Here is a 23,618-nt window from a genome sequence, read left to right as displayed (position 1 = left end):
AATGCCAACTCTTATACCCAGTAATTAAAGACATTTTTTTAATTGGCTGTGCTCTATGAAAAAGGGGTTAAATGCATGTGCGTAAATTGTCGTCCCAGATTAGCTTGTGAAGTCTGCACAGGCTAATCAGGGACGACACTTTCCGCTTTTATGATATTTTCTGTTTAAAGTATCTTTTTAGCAAAATCCAATTTAGACGGAAAGTGCCGTCCCAGACAAGCCTGTGCGGACTGCACAAGCTAATCAGAGACAAAACTTAAGGCATATGCATTAAACCCCCTTTTCACAGAGCACGGCTCAAATGTTTTTTCAAGTAATAATAAAGACTCACCCGTGACTTGTAAGGTGCTGGTTTAAGGCGCGGAGTAATATCATCACTGGATACGGGGTCTGGGGACAAGGATCTCCTACTCTCATTCTGGGAACTGAAAATGGACACAAAATGGAAATTGCCTAGCCATATTGCTGTTATATATTTAGTAGTGCCAAATCTATACATCAAACTGTAATCAAATACACTACCAGTAGACAAATTTCCACAAAGTTTTTTAATAAATAGACAAAACTGAAAAAGCAGTTTCAACATTTGATATTAAATAAGATAAGAATTTACACAATTGAATCTATTAAATGACTGCATTTAAGCAATTCAATTGTTAAAAGTCTATTCCTAATTTAGTATCAAATGTTGAAACTGCTGTTTCAGTTTTGTAGGGCATCAATATTTTCAAAATTGTCATTTGCCCAATTCCTCTTAGTCTGGCATTCACTGTTCTAATTGTGCCTTTTGTATGAGGTTTTATCACACAAAGAAATAACTAAAACAAAACAATATTGTCTTCATTGGTATGTGTAAATTTGCATTCATTAGCAGGGCTTTGCACAGGCCATTTAACGATCCCTCGCCAGGGTGCTTGAATTTCTAAATCAAAGTCCCCAGGGCGCTTTTAATTTTCCGATCAGAGTATTTTTCAGTAAAAGAAAGTGGAGATTGTCAAAAAAAATCAAGGTTTCTCTATCAGTATATTAATATTCCCTGTTTTAAAAGAGCACTCAGTACCTACTTTCACAAGTAATCGCCACAAACACCACATGAGGTAATGGATAATCCACTGATAAGAGAATAGCATGACGCGCTAATCGATTATTTTAGCCATATTACACAGTCATTTAAATGCTGACAAGGATGTATCAGGTAACTTTCCAGTCGTCAAACTGTGCTGTTCATCGTCCAATCGGTTACGCGAATGCATATGAGGGCGGGGATAACTATCGACCATTAATTTTGATTGACGTCGGGCATGAAGTAAGAGTTTATCGCAGCTTGATTAGCAAGAAATTGTACCATTTACGTAATATAAAACCGGTAACTAGTACTACTTATATATATTTTTTAATGACTGGGGGATTTTTTTTAAGAGTCATAGAGCACCAAATGACGTCTATTGACGCTGTTTTTCTATGAGTTATAACCCACCACAGAACGGGAATTGACACGTTAATTTTTTTTTTTAAATCAACGTCGCGAGGGGACACCCCTCCCGAACCACCCCTATCAGCCCCAGGGCGCCTGAAAAAAATCCTGTGGAAAGCACTGATTAGGTTATTTGGCGAAAGGCAAAATAAACCCTGCTTTGTGCACTACAGTTATTTTACTCACTGTTATTATCCTGGATGGGAAATAAACAGGTGCCCACAACCTCAAAAGAGCCGAATTCTGGGAAAACTGGACTTAATGTGTGTTGAGTGTTATCCCAGATTAACCTGTGCTATCTGCACAGGCTAATCAGGGACGACACTTTCTGATTTTATGGAATTTATTGTTAAAAGTAGGTCTCTTCTACACAAAAGTCCATAGTAGGCAGATAGTCTTGTATCGCTTCTTTGGGATGACACTTTATGCACATGCATTAAGCCAAGAAAGCGGCCTTATTTGTGGCGGGCCCCAGATTTTCTGTCAAAACATTGGGCAACTACGGCAAATGTGTTTGTCTCTAACCCTGATTACCTGCTTGCCACATGAGCTAATGCAGACATGAACTGCTCTTGCTTCTGTCCCTCAGTGACCGACTTCAAGTCCAGTTCCAGAATGTCTGTGCTGCCAGCACTCATCTACAGGACACAAATTCAAATATATATAAGAAACAGGGGTGTCACTTTTGTCCAAAATATGAAATCTGGAAAATTAAGCAGAGAGTCTGAGGCAGTAGGATAAAGGGAATAGTGGGCAAAGGCCCCCGAGCCCTAGCTTTTTGTTCTTTTTAAAGTCTTTCTAGATGCAATTTCTGGCGAGTACAATGCAAAATATTATCAACCAGGCCATCCGTAACACTGCATGTGTATTGGTTATTCTATAAAAATATTATAAAGAACGTCGAAAATAAATTAAAATCAATGAACCTAGCCGTATCTGAAAACAACTGAACGAAAACATGTAGAGTTACATATTTTGCACATGAAATAAAATAAGCATATCGTTAGACAGCAAAAAGTGAAAACCAGAAACCAGTAACCTTAAAAATAAGCAATCAATATATTTACTTTGGCAAAGATATTATTTGAAAATATGATATTGCAGTGCTTTACTTTTCTAATAGATAATTTAAAATTTCAAGATGGCCAACATTTGCAACTTTTGTAGAATTGTACCGTTTTCAAGAAGTAGCAAAGAGGTTTTGTCAGTTACTGCTCATGTCAGTGCCAGCAGCGTACCAATCAGAAATCAATAAATATAAGACTGGGCAAAATCAGTACCGAGCGCAAATTTCCGGAATTCTGATGAGGCTTTAACAATATTCCTTCTCAAATAATCACGCACTCAAAGACTTTGTCGCTTCCCCCATCCCCCTTAAACAAACATCAGAATTTCATTCATCTCAAAATCGTCCCTGGTGGGCTCAAATCCGGATTTCCGAAATAATTCAGAAAATTGACATCCCTATATATAAGAAATAAGCAGCACCCTGAGAAAACTTATTGCATGTCCTTAAAGTGTTGTCTAAAATTAGCCTGTGCAGATACCCACAGGCTAAATAGGAACAACACTGTACACTAAAAGTGAATTATTTGTTTAAAGTAAGAGACTTCTTTCTTACCAAAAAAATCCAGTATATAAGGAAAGCAAGAGATACACAGTGAGCTGCTCCACTAAAAGCTTTTTAATACTGGTCAATTTTCATAAAAAAAGTAAGTCAAAACTCCTGCATACCTTGTTAATTTGCAGTGCATCGTAGCCTACACAGAGATCAAAAGTGAGCTTGTTGTCACCCTTGGCAGTGCAGCATTCGTAGAACTCTGGCTTCGAGTGGGTGGGGTTGTACAGAACAAGAAGGAACGGGTCTGGGGGAGAACACACTCTGAAAAGTGTAAATAAAACATGTACATGGACAATGAGGCATAATGCATGTGCTTTAAGTGTAGTCCCAGATAAGACTGTGCAGTCTACATTGGCTAATCTAGGGCGACACATACTGCCTGAACTAGATTTTCATTTAGAACAGACATTCTGTGAACAAATAATTCAATAAAACAGGAAAGTGTTGCCCCTGATTGGCCTGTGCAGACTCCATAGGCTTATCTAGGATGATACATAACGCTTTCCATTTAAAGCATTTTTCAAATCCAGGCTCACTTAATGGATGATGGTCTACTTTTTAGAATTGTTTAAAAGATTTAGGAAATAATAATTCTTGAATGAAAAGAAATATCCAACCAGTTAATCGTTTATTGGTGATTATGGGCCCACAAAATTTTATTTAGTTGATTGTATAGCACTTTGGGATGATATTCCAAATGGACACAAGGATATCAGTAAAACTGATGGATGCTCCCCAATGATGCTTTGTCGATATATGGTTTAATTGTGTGGAAAAAAGTATGACCTTGTGAAAATCTATTATAAGCATCGGTGAACTTGACCTTGACCCCAGTGACCTCATACCTCATCAAAAAGGTAGAGGTCCATGCAAGGTTCCTACATGCCAAATATGAAAGACATCGGTAAAGAAATGAAGGTGCTATGAGAAACGGTCAAAAAAGTGTGACGGAAAAATCTATTATTAGCCTCAGTGGCCTTGACCCCAGTGACCTCAAACCTCATCAAAAGGTAGAGGTCCATGCAAGGTACGTACATGCCAAATATGAAAGACATCGGTAAAGAAATGAAGGTGCTATGAGAAACTGTCAAAAAGGAAGGAACTACAAACTGGCAAATATATGCATAAAAATATATTTTTGCCCACTCCATTTTTTTTCAAATTAAAGGTGTTCTGAAGGCAAGGTCATGGGTAAAGATTGGATTTTCCAAAATTGGTAAAAACAAGCCCTGTGACCCAGGTTTCAGTATAAGGAATCCACAATCCCTTATCTGCACTTACCTGTCAGTGATGTGTGAGTTGTGTAGATATCGGAGGCAGCAGGCCCAAATGTAGGGACTGTACACGTACGACACACCACTCACCCATCTGTAATAATACAACAACAGAGATTGCAATAGATTCTGAAAACCAACAATGTAAAATTAACCTGTGCTTGATATGTTCAGGGATCTAATGAAATTGTCAGGGGTTAAAATACTGCTGAAGTCCAGATATTTTGGTTTCTGATTATTTCTTTATTAATTTACACATGTTGTTTTGTATATATTTTGTGTGTTCCATGTTTATGATACCACCACACTAGGCAACAAACACAGTGCAGTCCTTCCCAAAATTATAATTTATTGCCGGCAATGAGGTCCTATAATCATGCAGCTATTTCCGGCCCAGACTGATTATTTCAGACCCAAAAAGTAAAAAATGACGACGAAAGACAAAGATGACATTTTTAACAATATTGTAATATTATCAGATTAATATACAAAGCATGCATTTAATCATTCAGAATTGCCAAGATTTCTTTGGCATTTGTCTCTTCATCCTGGATATCTGAATCCTCTACTGAAGACACATCCTTTGACTAATCTTCTTTCGTTGGATACCCATCAGGCATAGCCTTGGGTGGGCGCTAATAATTAAGTCGATGAAGACCATCTCCCTGTATCATGAGCATACAATACTTAATCTTTTTGCTAAGGTGTTGTAGGCTAGCATACCTTATAAAATTATACTTTTTTTAAAGTCAATCCCAATGCTTTTGAGTGAATTATTTGGATGATTTTTTTTAATTATGGTAGAAAACTTTATTGGTCCTGTATGTAGGTGTGAGTTTGTTACGAAAAACCTCATTAATTTAATTTTACATAAAACCATCCAATCTGAACAGCCATTTGTATACAGCTGCTGAATGGTCATAAGCTGTAACATCTGCAGTGCTGAGTTTGATCATCATGATCATCATGAGAGTTTGGTTTGGCTCTTTCACCAAATTTTAATTGAAACGTTTCAAGATATTAAAAAATAAAATGAAAACAAAATCACCAGTTATATATCTTGATACTCTGTTTTCCTTCGAACTCCTGTGTAGATATTGTCAGATCGCTTTGAACTCCTGTGTAGGTGTTGACAGATCGCGGGAAGATCACAATGACCTGTGTAATGCCCTGCTTGCTTACAAATTAATCGGATATAACGGGAACCAAAAGTATATGGTATCGATTCTCTCCCTTTGCGAATCTACTCATATAGTGATGACGTAGTGTGTAATTTGCATTGACGACGCAGCAAAAATCTTCGGATACCGTAAATGCACCTACGTCATTCAAGAAATGCAACCAAAAAATTTTTTTTTTCATGATTGGAGTTTTCATAAATAACTTGGTAAATTCCTTATTTTTGCCTTGAAACGTTTCTGGAAAAAGCTTATGGAATTCCAAATTTCGCCACAATTTTATTACCGGACACGAGGTCCGGCAATATTAGAATCATTTCCGGATTTTCCAAACTATTATCGGAAAAATCCGAGGACCGACGGTATTTCGGAAAGACTGCAGTGTGTGTTCAGTGTTGATGATACCAACCTCCCACCCCTAAAAAGAGAACTTACAAGAAGGCTGCTTCCATATTTTTGTAGCCCTAATACAATAACCATGTTCTGGGAAAACTGGGTTAACCCTTTCAGTGCTGGAACCGAATTTTGAAGGCCTTTGCAAACAGTTTGGATCCAGATGAGACGCCACATTCTCATCATGATCCAAACTGTTTGCTATTCTGATAGTATTCTTTAAAAAAAAAGAAGAATTTGTTAATTTTTGAAATTCAGCAGACAACATTTTAGCAGACGACAAATTTCCCAGCATGCAAAGGGTTACGTGTTGTTCCAGATTAACCTGTGCATTGCACACAGACTACTCAGGGACAAAGTAAGTCTGTTTTCAGCACAAATCCATTGTATGGGGAAAGTGTTTTCCCTTGTAGCCTGCGCAGACTCGACAGGCTTACCTGGGAGGATAATTTATGACAATTTACGCACATGCATAAACGGCTAAAACAAGGTATTGGTGCTCATAAGGGAATTTTCATGTTATATGCATGAAAAAGGAAAAGTAAACACGATAAGAACCAATATTAAAGATTGGTAAGCCTGGCATATACCTCTCTTACTTTCCTGAAAATTTCAAGAGATTTGTGTAACCCATTCTTGAGATATGCATGGAAACAAGCTCTAACAAGAGCACCGCCTTGCGGGCGGGTGCAGACCGCTCATCTATTTTCTTTTTAAAGGTTAAGGGACTCTCATTTTCAATCACAAAGGAGGGAGGGGTGGAGTGAAGAGGGGTGCATTGTGTGGGGGTGTGGACATTTATTACATTATCTTCCAAAAATGCGAAAAAAAGGAAAAAAAAAAATCGGGGGGTGGGGGGGTGATTCTTGGGTGCGATGGTTGGACGGTATTTCAAACATAAAATAATAAAAATAAATATTTGTGTTTTTTAACAGTTTCAAAAAAAAAATGGGGGGGGGGGTGGTGAGGGGGGGGGGGGGGGGGGTGAGGTGGGGGGTATAGTGTGAGGGTGTGGTGGTAATTTGTCAGATGATCTTAAAAAAAAAAAAAAAATAATTTAGAGGGGGGGTGGGGGAATTCGGGTGGGGGGAGGGGGTGTGTGGGGGGGGATTCTTGGGTGTGATGGTTGGACGGTATTTCAAACATAAAATAATCAAAATAAATAGTTGTTTTTTAACCATTTAAAAAAAAAAAGTGAGGGTGTGGTGGTCATTTGTGAGATGATCTTAAAAAAAAAAAAAAAAAAAAAAATAGGGGGGGGGAAGGGGGGGGGGGGGGGCACGGGCGATGGTTTGGGTGAAATAAGAAGTTATGGCAATTTTAGCAAAATTTAATAATTTGACCTTGAGAGTCAAGGTCATTCAAAGGTCAAGGTAAAATTCAACTTGCCAGGTACAGTAACCTCATGATAGCATGAAAGTATTTGAAGTTTAAAAGCAATAGCCTTGATACTTAAGAAGTAAAGTGGATCGAAACACAAAATTTAACCATATATAATCAAAGTTACTAAGTCAAAAAAGGGCCATAATTCTGTAAAAATGACATCCAGAGTTATGCAACTTGTCCTTTTACTGTAACCTTATGATAGTTTGCGAGTGTTCCAAGTATGAAAGCAATATCTATGATACTTTAGGGGTAAAGTGGACCAAAACACAAAACTTAACCAAACTTTCAATTTTCTAAGTATAAAGGGCCCATAATTCCGTCCAAATGCCAGTCAGAGTTACATAACTTTGCCTGCACAGTCCCCTTACGATAGTTAATAAGTGTTGCAAGTATGAAAGCAATAGCTTTGATACTGTAGGAATAAAGTGGACCTAAACACAAAACTTAACCAAAATTTTCAATTTTCTAAGTATAAAAAGGGCACATAATTCAGTCAAAATGCACGCCAGAGTTATCTAACTTTGCCTGCCCAGTCCCCTCATGATAGTAAGTAAGTGTACCAAGTTTGAATGCAATAGCATTGATACTTTCTGAGAAAAGTGGACCTAAACGCAAAACTTAACCGGACGCCGACGCAGACACCGACGCCGACGCAGATACCGACGCCAAGGTGATGACAATAGCTCAGAATTTTTTTTCAAAAAATAGATGAGCTAAAAATGGCCAGTTTTGAGCATTATGCAGTCTCACTCGAAAAAAGCTTGAATATAAAATAGAGAATTCTCGAAATATCATACTAAAATTGTGCATTTATTGGTCTGGTTTTATTCAGAATTCTATCCTGCAAATGTTGCTTCTTGAATTAAAGAAATCGGTAAAATATTATGGATTTTATAAGCAAAATACCGTCAGTAGAAGTTTTGTTTCAACACTGAAATTCAAACACTAATCTGTTGTTATATGCCAACATTGTGTACAAAATGACATTAATTATAACTTTTATTGACATCTAGAACTCGACTGTATATTATAATAAGTAGTTAAACCATTTAAATCACATTTCTAGCAAAGATATTCGAATGAGAGCTTGTTCTTTGTCAAACTTTCCAGTTCTAAATTTTGTAGTGTCTGTAACCTTTACAAGTTTTTATGGCAATAATTTTGTTGTTTCATTATGGAAAAGTATAAATCCTACATTGGCTTATGTGTATCCATGTGATGTCCAAGTTGGCCAAAATTGGTGGTGCTGTATTGTACCATTAAAAAAACGCAACTCAATAAAAAAAAGTTACAGACACTACAAAAATGTGTAAAAAATGAAGGAAAAAAATCCCTGTTCTATTTCTCATAAATATTTTGTTTTACTCATGAGAAACTTCCATCTTTTATGTTGGAATGTTACATCATACATTGTGCAATAGATTAATGTGCAAAAAAGGTAAAGCAAGACCTTTTGGGATGAAATATTGTAAGCATTCTTGTGGAATTATTTTATTAACAATTTATTTAGGAACAATATAACCTGATTTTCTTTTTCTAAAATGATTTATCTAAATATGTCTGTGTTCTTTACGATGATACAACCCTTTAATATGGAGAGAAGACAAGAGCAAACCTCTTGTAATGACTCAGGTATGTATCTTCCATTTTGATTATGCTACGCTACAATTCGTAGTGTCTGTAACCACTAACTTCCTTCTGTAAGCCTTAAACCTTTTTTGTTATATGTGAGTAAAATGATGCAAAGTTGTATTTTGTATTACATTGCTGATGTCTAAGGTGCATTATTTAGACATTTTCTGTCTGAAATTTGAAATATTTATCATAATAATGTAAATAAATTGTCTTCATAGTGTAGCTTTCTATAAACTGGCATTTTTTCAATTATCTCATAGAATATGCAATTGGAAACATAGTTTTTTGCATTAAATATCATGAGAACAGTAAATCCAAACAAAACCATTTGAGAATTTACTGAGATCAGACACAATATCAAACAGTTTGTTTTGATAGTTATATGGTTACACACTCTACAATGCTTACACATTTAACTTATTATTGTTCATGCTATCAAAGAGCATATGAAATCATTTTTAAAGCTAAAGTGATGAGTTTTAACCATGTCTGAAGTAACTTCTGATTTTTACTTTGATCCAAATGGCTGCATTTAATCATTTCCTTTGCTTATGAATGGATCAATGAAGACATGCGCACTGTATGCTTTACACTACATGTATATAAATTTACATTCTTATACTTTAATTAGTAGCAGAAACTTTGAAGAAAGGAAAACAAATTTTGTTTCCGTTCTTGTTTCAGGAAGCAAAGATAAATCAAGCAAAAAAGAAAAGATATAGAGGATATTTGTTGGATTCGGTGGATTATCGATTTTAATTCACGAGTGATCATATAAAATATATTTTTTCTATGATCACGAGTGAATTAAAATCGATATTCCACAGAATCTAACAAATTTTCTTTTTATTTTATGCTTTTTTTACAGTTTATATACATTTTTAAAGAGTTTAACTAAAGAATTTTGCTGCGATAATGACGTCATTTCGTAAAACAATGACGTCATTTAACAGGAAACAGTGAAAATTATCGATAATTTTCACTGATAATTTTCACTGCTTGAAACAATGAAATGATCAGTTTTAATTCACTGATATTTCTCTATAAACCACCAGAAAGCATAAAATAAAAAATAAGACTAGGTTTGGCTGCATGAAGGTTAAGCATTGGGAGAACAAACGAAAATATGAGAAGCTAAACTACAACTATGGTGCCTTTGTAGCTGCTAGGCTAGAGCAAAAGAATGGAATCAAAGGACATTTTAGTGTTTGCTTTGGAACAGAAATCAGATTGAAATACATTTATTTTGAAAGTTAAGCAAATTTGGCCTGGAAGAGATGACTGTTTACAGGAATCAATAGATGTCATCTTGTTTATAGCGCACAAGATCCAGAGATATTATTGAAAGTGGACTTCGCAAATTCAAATTCAGTGCAAACATTACTTAAAGCTTAAACTTCTCTGTGATTATCTTGATAGCTAGAGTAACAAAGGGTTATATATACATTACTGATTTGCTGCTTGCAAAATTACATTATTTTTTTTTACACTGAAATGTTTGGAAAGTTTTCCGCACATTATTTGGTAATGCTTATTGCTGCATAATGAAATTCTAGATTATATTAATTTGAAACTCTATACAGGTGTGCCAATTCATATGAGATGCCAAGCTCATAATGTCAGATTAGTCTTCTTTGACTTTTATGTTCCCAGCACTGAGAATTGTCAAGCTACACGTCTCCTGGACAGCTATTGTTACCCCATGTGTAGTGTCTGTAACCAACTCAGATCATGTACACAAAAAATGTGTTTTAACTAAAATTCTAACAGATCAAATATCATTTGATATAATGTTCAAGTCACTGTTTTTATGTAAACTTGCTTTTATAGTGCATTTTAATGCTTTATGCCATTCTGCAACTGTTTTTGAAATCATATATTTTGGTAGTGTCTGTAACCAAACTTATGAGCATGCCATTCTACCTGTTATGAAAGCTTATGCTTTTTCAAACCAATTGTTTCGATTCATTTTGTTTGAATATACTTCCTGGTTTCAGACAAATGCCTAATTAGCTATCTTGTGGGTCTATAATAAAAGTTATAGAAAAGTTTCTTGCTTGGTTCTCTTTTGGTCTGATACCTGATTAATTAATGCTTTGATTTTTTTTTGTTAAGATAGTAATCACTTTTGGTTTTTTGCTTTATTTCAACAGTTTATAACCTGTAGTTGATGTTAAAGTGAAAATATCTGAAGTTTTGAAGTTCTGCTATGTTTTTCTTGCATGTTATATGACTAGTGTAGTGTCTGTAACTTGTATTATACCATAGGATGAAAATGTTAGATAAAAAAATAACGCATGCATGATCAAATAAAATTCAACTTGATTTGAGTAGGGGATACCCTGAGCTTTAAAAATAACACCAAGGAAATGCTGTATCTACAATTTCAATTTTTGAGGTGAGTGAGACTACTATGAGCACCAATACCGTGTTTTAGCCGAAAGTAAAGTTTTCCAAGAACATGGCTCCAGGTGTTTCCTTTTGTTTTAAATTAGGTAGATTTTTTACATTTACAATTTCTGAAAGTAAAAGAAGTTAATGATATTTTACATAAAACACCCAAGCCTCATGCTTATCACCTTTCTAAGCCTCCCATGATCAACTTCATCTGCATTTTGTTAACCAATTTATGAAATTGAACCGGATTACTGTAGAGGGCTATGACTTTGACACTACAAATTCTGATTTTGACAAGATCTGTCCATTTTTCAATTATCTATGGTCTGGAAAAAAATCTGACAAAATAAATGTTGTTTTAACTATGAACAACATATCTCAATAAATAATTAGTGCAAAGGTGCAATATTAGTAAACTACTGTAAAAATCAGCCCACTATTTAATGTTTAAATTAAAAGTTCACATTGGCTATTTAAGTTAAATCAACACCATAGTCTTTGGATGTAAATATCTATAATATAGAAAGAAAAGACTTACATGCCGACAAGAGGTAGATTAGACACTTTGGGGTCAGATTCTAGCACCAGGAGAAGTTTGCGGGTGTGGTCCATAGTCAGGTAACTGAAATACAGCAAACACAATAAATTATACCGGTATGCGTATGTTTTGAATAAAGAAACGTGAAAAAATAAGCCAACAAACTTTCATTATTCACAAAAACATTTGATATACAATCAAGAGCAAACTGAAACACTGTTAATGCTTCAATGCTAAGCGTAAATGAAGATGCAAATTTTCCAACTTTTCATTAAGTAATCAGAAATTTATCCAAGAACTGGAGCTTTTAGATTCATTCATTAGGAGAGATTTGAACACAAATAATTCAGAATTTAAATATTTTTGTGTATGCATGAAACACGAATCATTAACTTCCATTAAACAAGCTAGATGCCTGTCGGAGATATGTCAAGCCCATAGTCAATAATACAATTATTTATTTTGCAAGCTGTGGCATGCAAATCTGACATTTTACCTTGTGACCTCGACCTTTGCCCAAGGAGCAACAGATTTGCTCACTGACACAATTGCGGTAAAATATTTTTTAAGTTGCCTAATGAATGATGAAGTTAGAGTCCAGACAAACAGTTATGGCCTTGACATTGACCTTACAAATATTAAATGTGACCTTTACCTTTTAGCAATGAGACAGGTTGTACTGGCTACAAGCCATCTGTACATGGTTAACAGTTGTGGTCATTTATGTGTAATAACTCTCTTGACAAGCTGCATAAAGCTCAAACTTTACCTTTGGACGTTTAATTGACCTTGACATAAAAGTTATGAAGATAGCGTTTCCACGTGGTAACCTTTTGTGGTAAATTATTTTAACATTGCAAGATAAATGATGACGTTACAGTGAAGACAAACAAGTGTATGGTCAAATTTAACTTTTGACCAATAAGTGTGACATAGACTTATTAGGAGATTGCTGTTACATATAACACGCTGTTTCAGCAGGATGAATATTGCATGACCAAGTTACAGTGGGGACAAGTAGTTGTATGGCAATGTCAAACTTTGAAATTTTACCTTGAAAAGACCTTGACCTTTGAGGTAGGGAGACAGTTATTTCATGACTCTTCGTCTCCCAATGGTGGTTATTTAGGGTATGTTTTTTTTTAATTGCATGATGAATGACCTCAATTGCAACTTTTGACCTCGAGGTAGCAAAATTGGATTTACACCCTGCATGATGCAAAACTACTTCTTACCCCGTTTTTGGTGTACCCTGCATGTGGCTGATGCTCATCGGACCAGACAGGTTCTTGGACAGGGCGGTGGGGACGATGGGCACGGGCGTGATAGGTGTGACCTTGACCTCAGTTGCCATGGTCACCATCTCAAACTCCACGTGGTGGACACTGGTGTCACCCGTGGTGTAGAAACTGCACCAGCCCTTCACCAGGAGGAAGTTACCCAGGTCCACTGGGTCCTTGGAACTGCAACGCTGTGTCAGCATCTACGTGAACAAGAACTTTGCAGTGTTTATTTTCGTATGTTTTGGAATGAGGCCAGGTCCCTTTGGATGGGGAAAAATACCAGGTTTTTTTCAATTGGGAAATTAAAGTTAATGATTTTACCTAAACATAATTTGGAATTAAGAATAAAGTGTGTTCAATATTTTAAATATTTTTTAAACCATGGCAACCAAAAGTGAAAAAAAATGAAATAATGAGCATATCCCCTGTATAACCCTCTGTTCACTTACAGAGTTTCATCAATCTAGCTTGAGAATTATTTCAGTTATTGCAGGATCCAGATTGTTCTGACTACAGATAGACAAAACTAATATATCACTCATATTTTCCAAAATCGCTTTTTATCCACATACAAAGTTTCTTCCATCTAGCTTTTGTACTTGTTTATTAGTTGCATTATGAACATTTTAGTTTGCAATTATTTCTGTTACCATATCCACTTCAACCATAGCAACTAGAATATGTCGGATACAAAAAATGAAATAATGTTCTTATTCCTCATTTGGACCACTTTCCACATATATAAAACAGGGATTTCAATAGACGCAGAATCCTGCATTTTGACGTGAGCAAATTAAAAATGACTCGTTTTTTACGCAACCCTTTTTTCTGCCGTGCGTCATTTTGATGCATCGAAAAATTGACCTGTGCGTCAGGCAGTTAACATCTCGAGTTCCATGGTAATAAATCCTGCTGTGCTCCTAATCAAAATTAATGTTTCAGTATTTGAAACTCGGTCTATAGTCAAGGGAATACCCCGGGCATAGTTTATCTTATCTCTTCCAATACTCGTCACTGTCTAAATAGTGCTTGTGCAGCAATTACGTGCGATTGACCATCCAATAATTGCAGGTTTTTTGCAGACTTTGCAGACGGCACAGTTAATTACGAGTAACACCCATCTTATATAAACTGCAATCACAGTTCATTTTTTTATACTAACAAGTCATAATACTACACATAAACATTAAGAAGACACATTTCCTCGATTAGATATAAATTATCTGAGTAGAATTAAATTGCTACGTCATGACATTCGACATTGTAAATGGCAGACGTATTGTAAATTAACATTAAACCCGCGTTTAATTCAAAAATGGCGATTCAAATTACAAGTAATGGTGATTCAATAATGGAGATAGCATTAACTGGATTTAACAAACATTAGATAAGGTTTGTTAAACCATTTAACAACAAGGCTATTGTCAAGCAATATGGTCCCCTACCGGCTCCACCATTGTCAGAAATTCCACCATTTTCAGAATTTTTTTGTTGTTGCCATAGCAACAACAATTTTTGGCGTAGGAACAAAATGAAATGACGTGCATAATGTCCATATTGCCATCTATCCATGTTGCAAGTTTCATGAAAAAATATTAAAAACTTTTAAAGTTATCGCAGGATCCAGACAAGAGTGACAGACAGAAAGACAGACAGACTGAGTGCAAACCATAAGTCCCCTCCGGTGAAACCGGTAGGGGACAACAAGGAAAATTTGGATTATTAAAGTTAAACTACTACTGGTAAGGCATTCTTAAGTGTATATATTTCAGACATGTATAGTATTCGGATAAACAGTAAGATATACTAGATATTCCATGCATTTAGATTGTGTTTTTGTACAAAAGCTATCATAGGGATGATGATAATATAACGAGGATAAATATGTGATGAAAAGATGCTACAGGTACTTATCTTAAATTACTTAAATGTGTTATGGTGAAGTAGATTTTAATGAGCATTTATTGTTTTTACAAATAAACATAGCATAGTGATAGAAATAATAAAAGTTGTAAAATGAACATGTTTTGTTTTTGAAAAACTTACAAGTCGATATTGTTCGCACAAATTATTGATATTTTGTTCTTATCTTTGTGTTATGTATCATCATGGTATTTTTATTAAATAAAGCAGTATAACTTTTTAAGAAATTGTGTAACTCTTAGAGCATGTTTTTATCTAAAAAATTGAATAATACAGACAAAAACACAATTAACCTGCTTCGACATTGACCCCAGCATTTTTCAATTTGACTCCTCAAAATTTCAGTCCAGGGGTCATTGACTCCTGGTTTTTTAAATCTATTGAAATCCCTGATAAAATACACAATAAATGAAAAAACACACCAATATCTTTAAAGTTATATTAAGTTAAAAGTTGTTTTTTTACTTTGAAATAGTCCTATTTGTTAGTGACTTGTAAGAAATACATAATTTCCCATGCAAGCAATATTAATTCACCTTGATAGCATTGACGTAGTCTTCCTCAGTGCTGCCGCGCTCTTTGCTCCCATTCTGTACCTGAAACGCAATTTATTACATTTTTCAGTTTGTGTTCGTGAACAAGTCTTGCAGAGTTATTACAGAACAGTCAAATGCCAATCAGAACAAACATTTTTGTATAACTGTTTTTATCCAACCTGACACCAGTGTAACATTTAAAAAATTTATTAAACAAGAATATCAGTGAAACTGATGGATGCTCCCTGATGATGCGCTTTTTCAATCTATGTGTTAATAACCACCTTAAAACAATCTATTATTAGCCTCGGTGACCTTCACCTTGACCCCAGTGACCTCAAACCTTATCAAAAGGTAGAGGTCTATGCAAGGTACCAGCATGCCAAATATGAAAGAGATCCGTAAAGTATTGAAGGCGCTATGAGAAACTGTAACAAAAGTGTGATAGAAAATCTATTATTATTAGCCTTGGTGGCCTTGACCTTGAACCCAGTTACCTAAAACCTCATCAAAAGGTAGAGGTCCATGCAAGGTACCTACATGCCAAATATGAAAGATATCGGTAAAGTATTGAAGACGCTATGAGAAACTGTAAAAAAAAGTGTGACGGAAAATCTATTATTATTAGCCTTGGTGACCTTGACCTTGAACCCAGTAACCCAATAAACCTAAAACCTCATCAAAAGGTAGAGGTCCATGCAAGGTACCTACATGCCAAATATGAAAGAGATTGGTAAAGTATTGAAGGCGCTATGAGAAATGGTAACAAAAGTGTAACGGAAGGAAGGATGGAAGGACAAACTGGCAACTATATGCTCAGCCAAAATTTTATTTCGGGGAGCATAAAAAGTATTACATTCTCATAGTCATATTTTCAAATTTACTTTTATGCCATTTCAAATAACAAGATACATAAATTAAATAGCTGGCTCTCACAGTGAATGGTATAAGCATGTCACCAGCTGCCAGCCGCGTGGAACTGTTTGGATCACAGGCGGTGTCCAGTCTCTCAACCTTGAACTGTACACCCATGCCATCTGAAACACCAACATCACCTGCTAGAAGTCTTAACACAATCTACTAACTCTCTAACCCTCGAGTTCACAGAATGTAATTCATATTGGGTCGAAAGTAACAAATGTTTTTAGTCAGTCTAGGGGAAAGTTTTAAAATTCATTATGAAAATTTGGTAAAATCATTCAAAAATGGACATTTCTGCCCTACTATTTTAAAACTAGCACAAGAATGGCAAAGTTATAGTCCAGACTAGATGTTTTATAGCTAAATTTGACATTTGACAAACAAAAGTGACCTTGAAATTGAGGCTGAAAGAAAGGTGTTACACAACTTCGTTACTCCAAATGGTGGTCATTTGTGTGACGTTTAAATAGCATAATGCATAACAAACCACATATACATTATACAAGCACATATATACCATCATCGATAGCAAGTGATCCAACCAGAACACAGGACAGGTTCTTTTCTGTGGAGGTATCGACATGCCGTTGACCAAACCTCAAGATTTTCTCACTAACACACAAACGAGGCCTCCTATTAAACAGAAAATGAAAACACTTAAGCATTTGAAGCAGACCCTTTTCTAAAGAACTAAATTAAGGTCAAAATTGTTTTCTGATAGCATATTTTGTATTCTAAAGCCTTGATTGAGGGTGGATTGTTTTCTGGTATACATGCACATCTTGAAAATTGAGTTGAAATGGTTGCAACGATGACAAGATGTTTTACTGAAAATCATGGACTGAAAACATTCAATGATTTTATTTAAAAACAATAATGATAACAGTTTGATCTGGTAAAACTTAAGAATATATTGTTTAATGATTAAATCATTTGTTGATATAATACCTAGTACATGTACTGCAAATACAGTGCCGAGCCTCAATAATAGTCTTCAATAATCGGAAGAAAATCACCCAACAATTCAACACTACCTGTAAGCAGAAATATGGAGGGTCTGTGATTCACCAAGAGTCTCATGATCCCAAAGAACATTCTTTGTACTTGGAAACTTCAGAATTTGTCCATCCTCTGAATTTCTGAAAACACTAATGTGTGACACATTTATTTATACATATATCATTTACTTCTATTTAAAAAATTCTTGTTTTTGTTAATTCTATTATAAACGCACAGAAATGTAAAGCTTTCCAAGCCAGCCTAAATACTTGCTTTAGTATTAGTGTAACACAAGAGGCTGAGCTACATCGTGATGTTACGATGTACACTGTACAAGTTGAAATTAAGTCTCCTAGTCTGTTAAACCATTTCTCAGAAAACAATGGCAAAAAAAGGCCTTTATATGACTTAGAATTGTAACAAGACAAGCAAGTAAAGACTTTGTCAGTGCAGGGCTTAAACTTTAAACCCCCAAATGTTTTGCATGGATGATTCCAACTTCCAAGCCCGTTATCCCAGCTTTGTTCATTATATGTTTTAAGTTGGTGTTCCGTTACAAAAGAAGTGGGTAATAACAAGAATTTTCTCCTGATAAAGAGTCTGGAATTTTATTGTGTGCTATATTTTAACTATTTCAGTGCGGGAACCGAATTTTGAAAGCCTTTGCAAACAGTTTGGATCCAGATGAGACGCCACAGAACGTGGTGTCTCATCTGGATCCAAACTGTTTGCTATTCTGATAGTATTCTTCGAAAACAAATCGAAGAAAATGCTAATTTTAGAAATTCAACAAACGACATTTTAGCAGACGACAAATTTCCCAGCATGCAAAGGGTTAAGATCTTTCAAATGATTCTGGCTGCAGATGATATACCAGTAACATAAACACATAATTGAGCTACCTTTGATATTGTCTAGAAACTTCACGGGCCATCTGAACATCATTTATGTCTTTGCTATTGTAATGTGCACGAATCGAGTCAGGAAGATTTCTTATTGGCAAAATAGCTGCCATTCAATGAACTGAAAAGAAAGAAAACATGAATATGACCAATGTCAGGTAAAAATATGTCTTAGGTGATACATGTATGTGGCCAGAGTAGCTCAAGCCTCAATTTCTTTCTTCAAGTTCCTTCTTTCGCAACTAAAGTCTTCCTATATGCATTGTATTGGAAAATCGATATTGGCCAATGAAAGCTCACGCTTTGCATGAGTGACAGCACTCTTATGCACTTAATACCTGCAGTAAATCATGCATACACCAAGTCAGGGCCCTCAATCTATCAAATCTGCGGCTGAATTTCGGCTGCAGTCCCCAACCTGAAAAGTATACTTTTTTCCCCTTTTGGGGGGAAAAATTCACACTGATTTTAAAAAAAATCTAAAAAGATGTGTCTCATGATTATAATATCTCAATTCTATTTCAATTTAATCTTGTCAAACATACTTAATTATGAAAAAAGAAATGAATATAGTGCAAACATGTACAAATGTTATAATGAGAGAATAAGTAACAAAATCCCCCAAAAAGGGAAACGTCGTGAAAATTCCCCCTCATGAGGGCAGCGACCTGCTTCCCCTAAAATGGATTGAGGGCCCTGCTTCAAGTGACATAATTGCCATTAGTGTTTTATTTTGTGACAGTTTGTTGGCTTTGTTTTCAACCAGACTTATCTGTTCCTCAGGTGTACATCTCAGCGATGAAATATCTGAAAGTTACTTAGAAGACTGATTATGGCAATCTGGTGTAATTCTTGTGGCAATTGTGCATTTCATGCATAATATGGTCACAGCATTTATTCAACTCGTAAAGCGTTTTAACAAATTTGTTGAATTCATTAGACACAGCTAAACATTTTTTGTTAAATTTTTAAATGAGCCTTATTTCTTGTGTAATCTGAAAAGCCCTACCGAATTAAAATGTTAACGCCACTTTTGATAAATGCTAGCTTTAAATCAACAGCGCTTCATGCACAGTATGTTTCTTTGTTTCTAAAAAAAACGCAAAAAAATTATGATGACATGTACAATGCCTAGTGTTCAGTTGGTGTATGTATTGATGTATAAAATCGGGAACTGTGTTTAGTGAGAAAACCCCCAACCAGATTGGATGTTATTTTGTCACATCTTTAAATAGTCACATATGGTTAAATTAATTTGATACTTAATAAAAATGGTAAATGTTTGTGTTTATGAAATTCTTGAGCACTTTTATCCTAAATAATTACTGGACTTTGCTTTTTAAAATGGAATATACAGGATTATCAGGTAAAATGAAAAGCTACGGGGAAAAAAGTAAGAATGCAGTCTATCAATCTATGATCACATATTCCACCAAATCCAACACATATCCTCTTATAGATGTATTGGGGAATCAATCAAGTTGGGATAATGTGTAACTATGCCTGAAAGCGTAAAAACAATTGAAAAACATGATGTAATTAATGACTTTATAGCTTAGATTTTTTCTTGAACAGTCATAACACAACAAATAACGTCAAAAATAAATATTAAAAAACGTTTACACGAATCGAGGGGCCCTACCAAACCCACCGCATGGCCCTGGGGCGTCTAAAATAAATATTGTGGAAAGCACTGGGCCTTACATAGTTGAGATTGACCGTATTGTCATAAGAGATGTTCAGTACCAATTGAGGTAAATCGGTGTCGAAATAAAGAAATTATAGTAAAAGGCAATTTTGGGTGGGCGTGGCCTATGTGGGCGGGGCGCCCCAGGGTTGGTAATGGTGCCATGCATAGTTGAGATTGAAAACACCGATGAAATTTGACACATTAACTGCACATCAACTGCTTAACTACTAAGTCAGACATGTCTGGATTTATATCGCGCTCCGGATATATCGCGATCGTGATCTTTGGACCCCGTCAATCGCTATATAATGGAACTGTTGTGTATCAATTTGAAGTGAATCGGTGTAGAAATGAAGAAATTATAGTAAAAGGCAATTTTGGGTGGGTGTGGCCTATGTGGGCGGGGCGGGGCGCCCCAGTGTTGGTAATGGGGCCATACATAGTTGAGATTAACTGTATTGTCGTAAGAGAGGTTCAGTATGAATTTGAAGTAAATCAATGTAGAAATGAAGAAATTATAGTAAAAGGCAATTTTGGGTGGGCGTGGCCTATGTTGGCGGGGCGCCCCAGGGTTGGTAATGGGGCCATGCATAACTTAGATTGACCGTATTGTCATAAGAGAGGTTCAGTATCATTTTGAAGTGAATCGGTGTAGAAATGAAGAAATTATAGTAAAAGGCAATTTTGGGTGGACGAGGCCTAAGTGGCCGGGGCGCCCCAGGGTTGGTAATGGGGCCATGCATAGATGAGATTGACCGTATTGTCATAAGAGAGGCTCAGTATCAATTTGAAGTAAATCGGTGCAGAAATGAAGAAATTATAGTAAAAGGCAATTTTGGGTGGGCGAGGCCGGGGCGCCCCAGGGTTGGTAATAAAATAACATAAACAAGAGGGCCATGATGGCCCTGAATCGCTCACCTGACTCATTAAGATCAGATGAAAACTATGACCTCTATTGTCTACACAATGTTTTTCTATGATTTGACCTAGTGACCTAGTTCCTGACTCTAGATGACCCAAATACAATCCCAATCCAGATTTCATCAAGATAAACATTCTGACCACAGTTCATAAATATTGGATGAAAACTGTGACCTTTATTGTCAACACAAGGTTTTTCTATTTATTTGACCTAGATTTTTACCCCAGATGACCCAAATACAATCCCACCCAGATTTCATCAAGAATTCTGACCAAATTTCATAAAGGTTGGATGAAAACTGTGATCTCTAATGTCTACACAAGGTTTTTCTATTATTTGACCTAGTGACCTAGTTTTTGACCCAAGATGACCCAAATAAAATCCCAACCCAGATTTCATCAAGATAAACATTCTGACCAAATTTCATAAAGATTGGATGAAAACTGTGACCTCTATTGTCTACAGAAGGTTGTTCTATTATTTGACCTAGTGACCTTGTTTTTGACCCCAGATGACCCAAATACAATCCCAAACCGGATTTCATCAAGATAAACATTTTGACCAAACTTCATCAAGATTGGATGCAAACTGTGACCCCACAAACTGTGACACAAACAAATTGTTGACAGACGGACGCACGGACAAACGCAGGCACGCACAACGGACGCCGGACATCACACGATCACATAAGCTCACCGTGTCACTGCATGACAGGTGACCTAAAAATGTGTCGGAGATAAACTTGACCAGTTGTGGTTAAAATCCCATAGAAACAAGGGCTGTTTGTAAAACATGCATGCCCCCCTATATGGGCTATAAGTTGTAGTAGCAGCCATTGTGTGAATATGTTTTTTGTCACTGTGAATGGTGGTGGTGGTGGTGGTGGTGGTGGTGTAGTAGTAGTAGTAGTAGTAGTAGTGGTAGTAGTAGTAGTAGTAGTAGTAATAGTAGTTGTAGTAGTAGTAGTAGTAGTAGAAGTAGTAGTAGAAGTAGTAGTAGAAGTAGTAGTAGTAGTAGAAGTAGTAGTAGAAGTAGTAGTAGTAGTAGTAGTAGTAGTAGTAGTAGTAGTAGTAGTGGTAAAAGTAGTAGTAGTAGTGGCAGTTGAGTAGTAGTAGAAGTAGTAATAGTAGACGTGGTGGTGGTGGTGGTGGTGGTAGTAGTACTAGTAGTAGTAGTACTAGTACTAGTAGAAGTAGTAGTAGTAGTAGTAGTAGTAGTAGTAGTAGTAGTAGTGGTAGTAGTAGTAGTAGAAGTAGTAGTAGTAGTAGTAGAAGTAGTAGTAGTAGTAGTAGTAGTAGTAGTAGTAGTAGTAGTAGTAGAAGTAGTAGTAGTAGTAGCAGAAGCAGTAGCAGCATTACAAGACCAATACTTAAGAATGATCAAATGGGAAAAGGTAACCTAGCACTGGCAGTAAATATGGGGCTCGTTTACAGGTCAGATTTGGAATCTCTGCTGTAAAATGAGATTTTGAATGAATTAAAGGGAGGCAAATCTGTAATAAAAAGAACATGCATAAACTGTAGTTGTTTCCCTTGTTTGAACCATGCTAAATCCTTACAAGTTTGGAAAGAATTGGATGAAAAATTTGGACTTCATTGCATAAACACCATTTTCTCAATTCAAGGGGAGGTAATTCTGTACTTCATGGACCAATAATGCTCATTTTTTGTAGGGTTCGTGTCCTCATTGATTTAAAGACACTGTGCAAATTTGGAAAGGATCGGACAAAAAATGTGGAAGATTTTTGAAAGTTTTCACAAAATAGGCAAAAACGAATAAACATGCAAAGTTCAAAGAGCTCCTGCGGCCATGTTTTTTGACAAATCAAATTTCTTTGAACAACTTTTTCAGGGGAGCCTTCAAAGGTCATCCCTGTGAAATTTTTTGAAAATCTGATGAGCGGTTTCTGACAAGAAGATTTTTTAAGGTTTTTACCATATATGGTCATGGCGGCCATCTTGGTTATGTGATCAAATTTTTTTTTAACAATTCTTTTGTCCCATGACCTAGGGATGCTCCACATGAAATTTAGTTGAAATTGGCTCAATGGTTTAGTAGAAGAAGATGTTTACAAATTGTTTACAGACGGACGGACGGACGCCGGACGCTGAGTGATCACAATAGCTCACCTCGAGCTATCGCTCAGGTGAGCTAAAAAATGAGTGAAAATCTCTGACCCGGCCCCTGCCCAACACCCATAACTTTTGACCCAGGGGTCAGATCAAAATTCCGTCACTGTCACCGTCGCACATATGCTCATAGCTACCATGTATGTGAGTTTCAAGGTTCTAGTGCTAATAGTGTAGGAGAAGCAGGTGGCCAGGACGGATGGACGGACGGACAGACGCACATCACCACAATATCGCCACTTTTTCTCCGAATACGTGGGGATAATAATGAATCAACTTCACTGTAGTCAATTATGTACATGTCATCCTAATTGGAATGACTTATGAGATGACTGAACATGCTCTCTTATAGCCAATCTTCTTGCTTCTGTTTTGGAAAAGTTCAGTAATGAGTCTGAAATTGTAATTGCACAAATT

The 23,618-nt window shown here is 36.0% G+C and overlaps 2 protein-coding genes across 8 annotated transcripts in view; one reads left to right on the top strand and one right to left on the bottom strand.

The window, feature by feature from the left end:
• LOC127862417 (mediator of RNA polymerase II transcription subunit 26-like) overlaps positions 1 to 23,618 on the top strand; it is a 312,703-nt gene that overhangs the window by 25,556 nt on the left and 263,529 nt on the right. The window lies entirely within an intron of this gene.
• The window catches only part of LOC127862414 (SCL-interrupting locus protein homolog), a 36,680-nt gene that overhangs the window by 11,451 nt on the left and 1,611 nt on the right, over positions 1 to 23,618 (bottom strand). For 3 of the 7 annotated variants that reach the window (XM_052401513.1, XM_052401515.1, XM_052401514.1), the window contains exons 2-12: positions 18,461 to 18,581; positions 17,594 to 17,707; positions 17,077 to 17,192; positions 16,575 to 16,675; positions 15,639 to 15,698; positions 13,132 to 13,379; positions 11,897 to 11,980; positions 4,377 to 4,463; positions 3,209 to 3,356; positions 2,009 to 2,112; positions 332 to 425 (exon numbers count right to left, since the gene is read on the bottom strand). In XM_052401513.1, the coding sequence (XP_052257473.1) occupies positions 332 to 425; positions 2,009 to 2,112; positions 3,209 to 3,356; positions 4,377 to 4,463; positions 11,897 to 11,980; positions 13,132 to 13,379; positions 15,639 to 15,698; positions 16,575 to 16,675; positions 17,077 to 17,192; positions 17,594 to 17,707; positions 18,461 to 18,573 (1,269 nt within the window). In that variant the 5' untranslated portion in view covers positions 18,574 to 18,581. Of the gene's footprint in view, positions 1 to 331; positions 426 to 2,008; positions 2,113 to 3,208; positions 3,357 to 4,376; positions 4,464 to 11,896; positions 11,981 to 13,131; positions 13,380 to 15,638; positions 15,699 to 16,574; positions 16,676 to 17,076; positions 17,193 to 17,593; positions 17,708 to 18,460; positions 18,582 to 18,798; positions 19,424 to 23,618 lie in introns of those variants that run through there. The other 4 variants (XM_052401517.1, XM_052401519.1, XM_052401518.1 and 1 more) reach the window with 2 other exon arrangements.

The sequence above is a fragment of the Dreissena polymorpha genome, chromosome 16 (assembly GCF_020536995.1).
Source record: "Dreissena polymorpha isolate Duluth1 chromosome 16, UMN_Dpol_1.0, whole genome shotgun sequence".
NCBI classification, from domain to species: domain Eukaryota; kingdom Metazoa; phylum Mollusca; class Bivalvia; order Myida; family Dreissenidae; genus Dreissena; species Dreissena polymorpha.
This window is presented reverse-complemented; position numbering and strand designations above follow the sequence as displayed.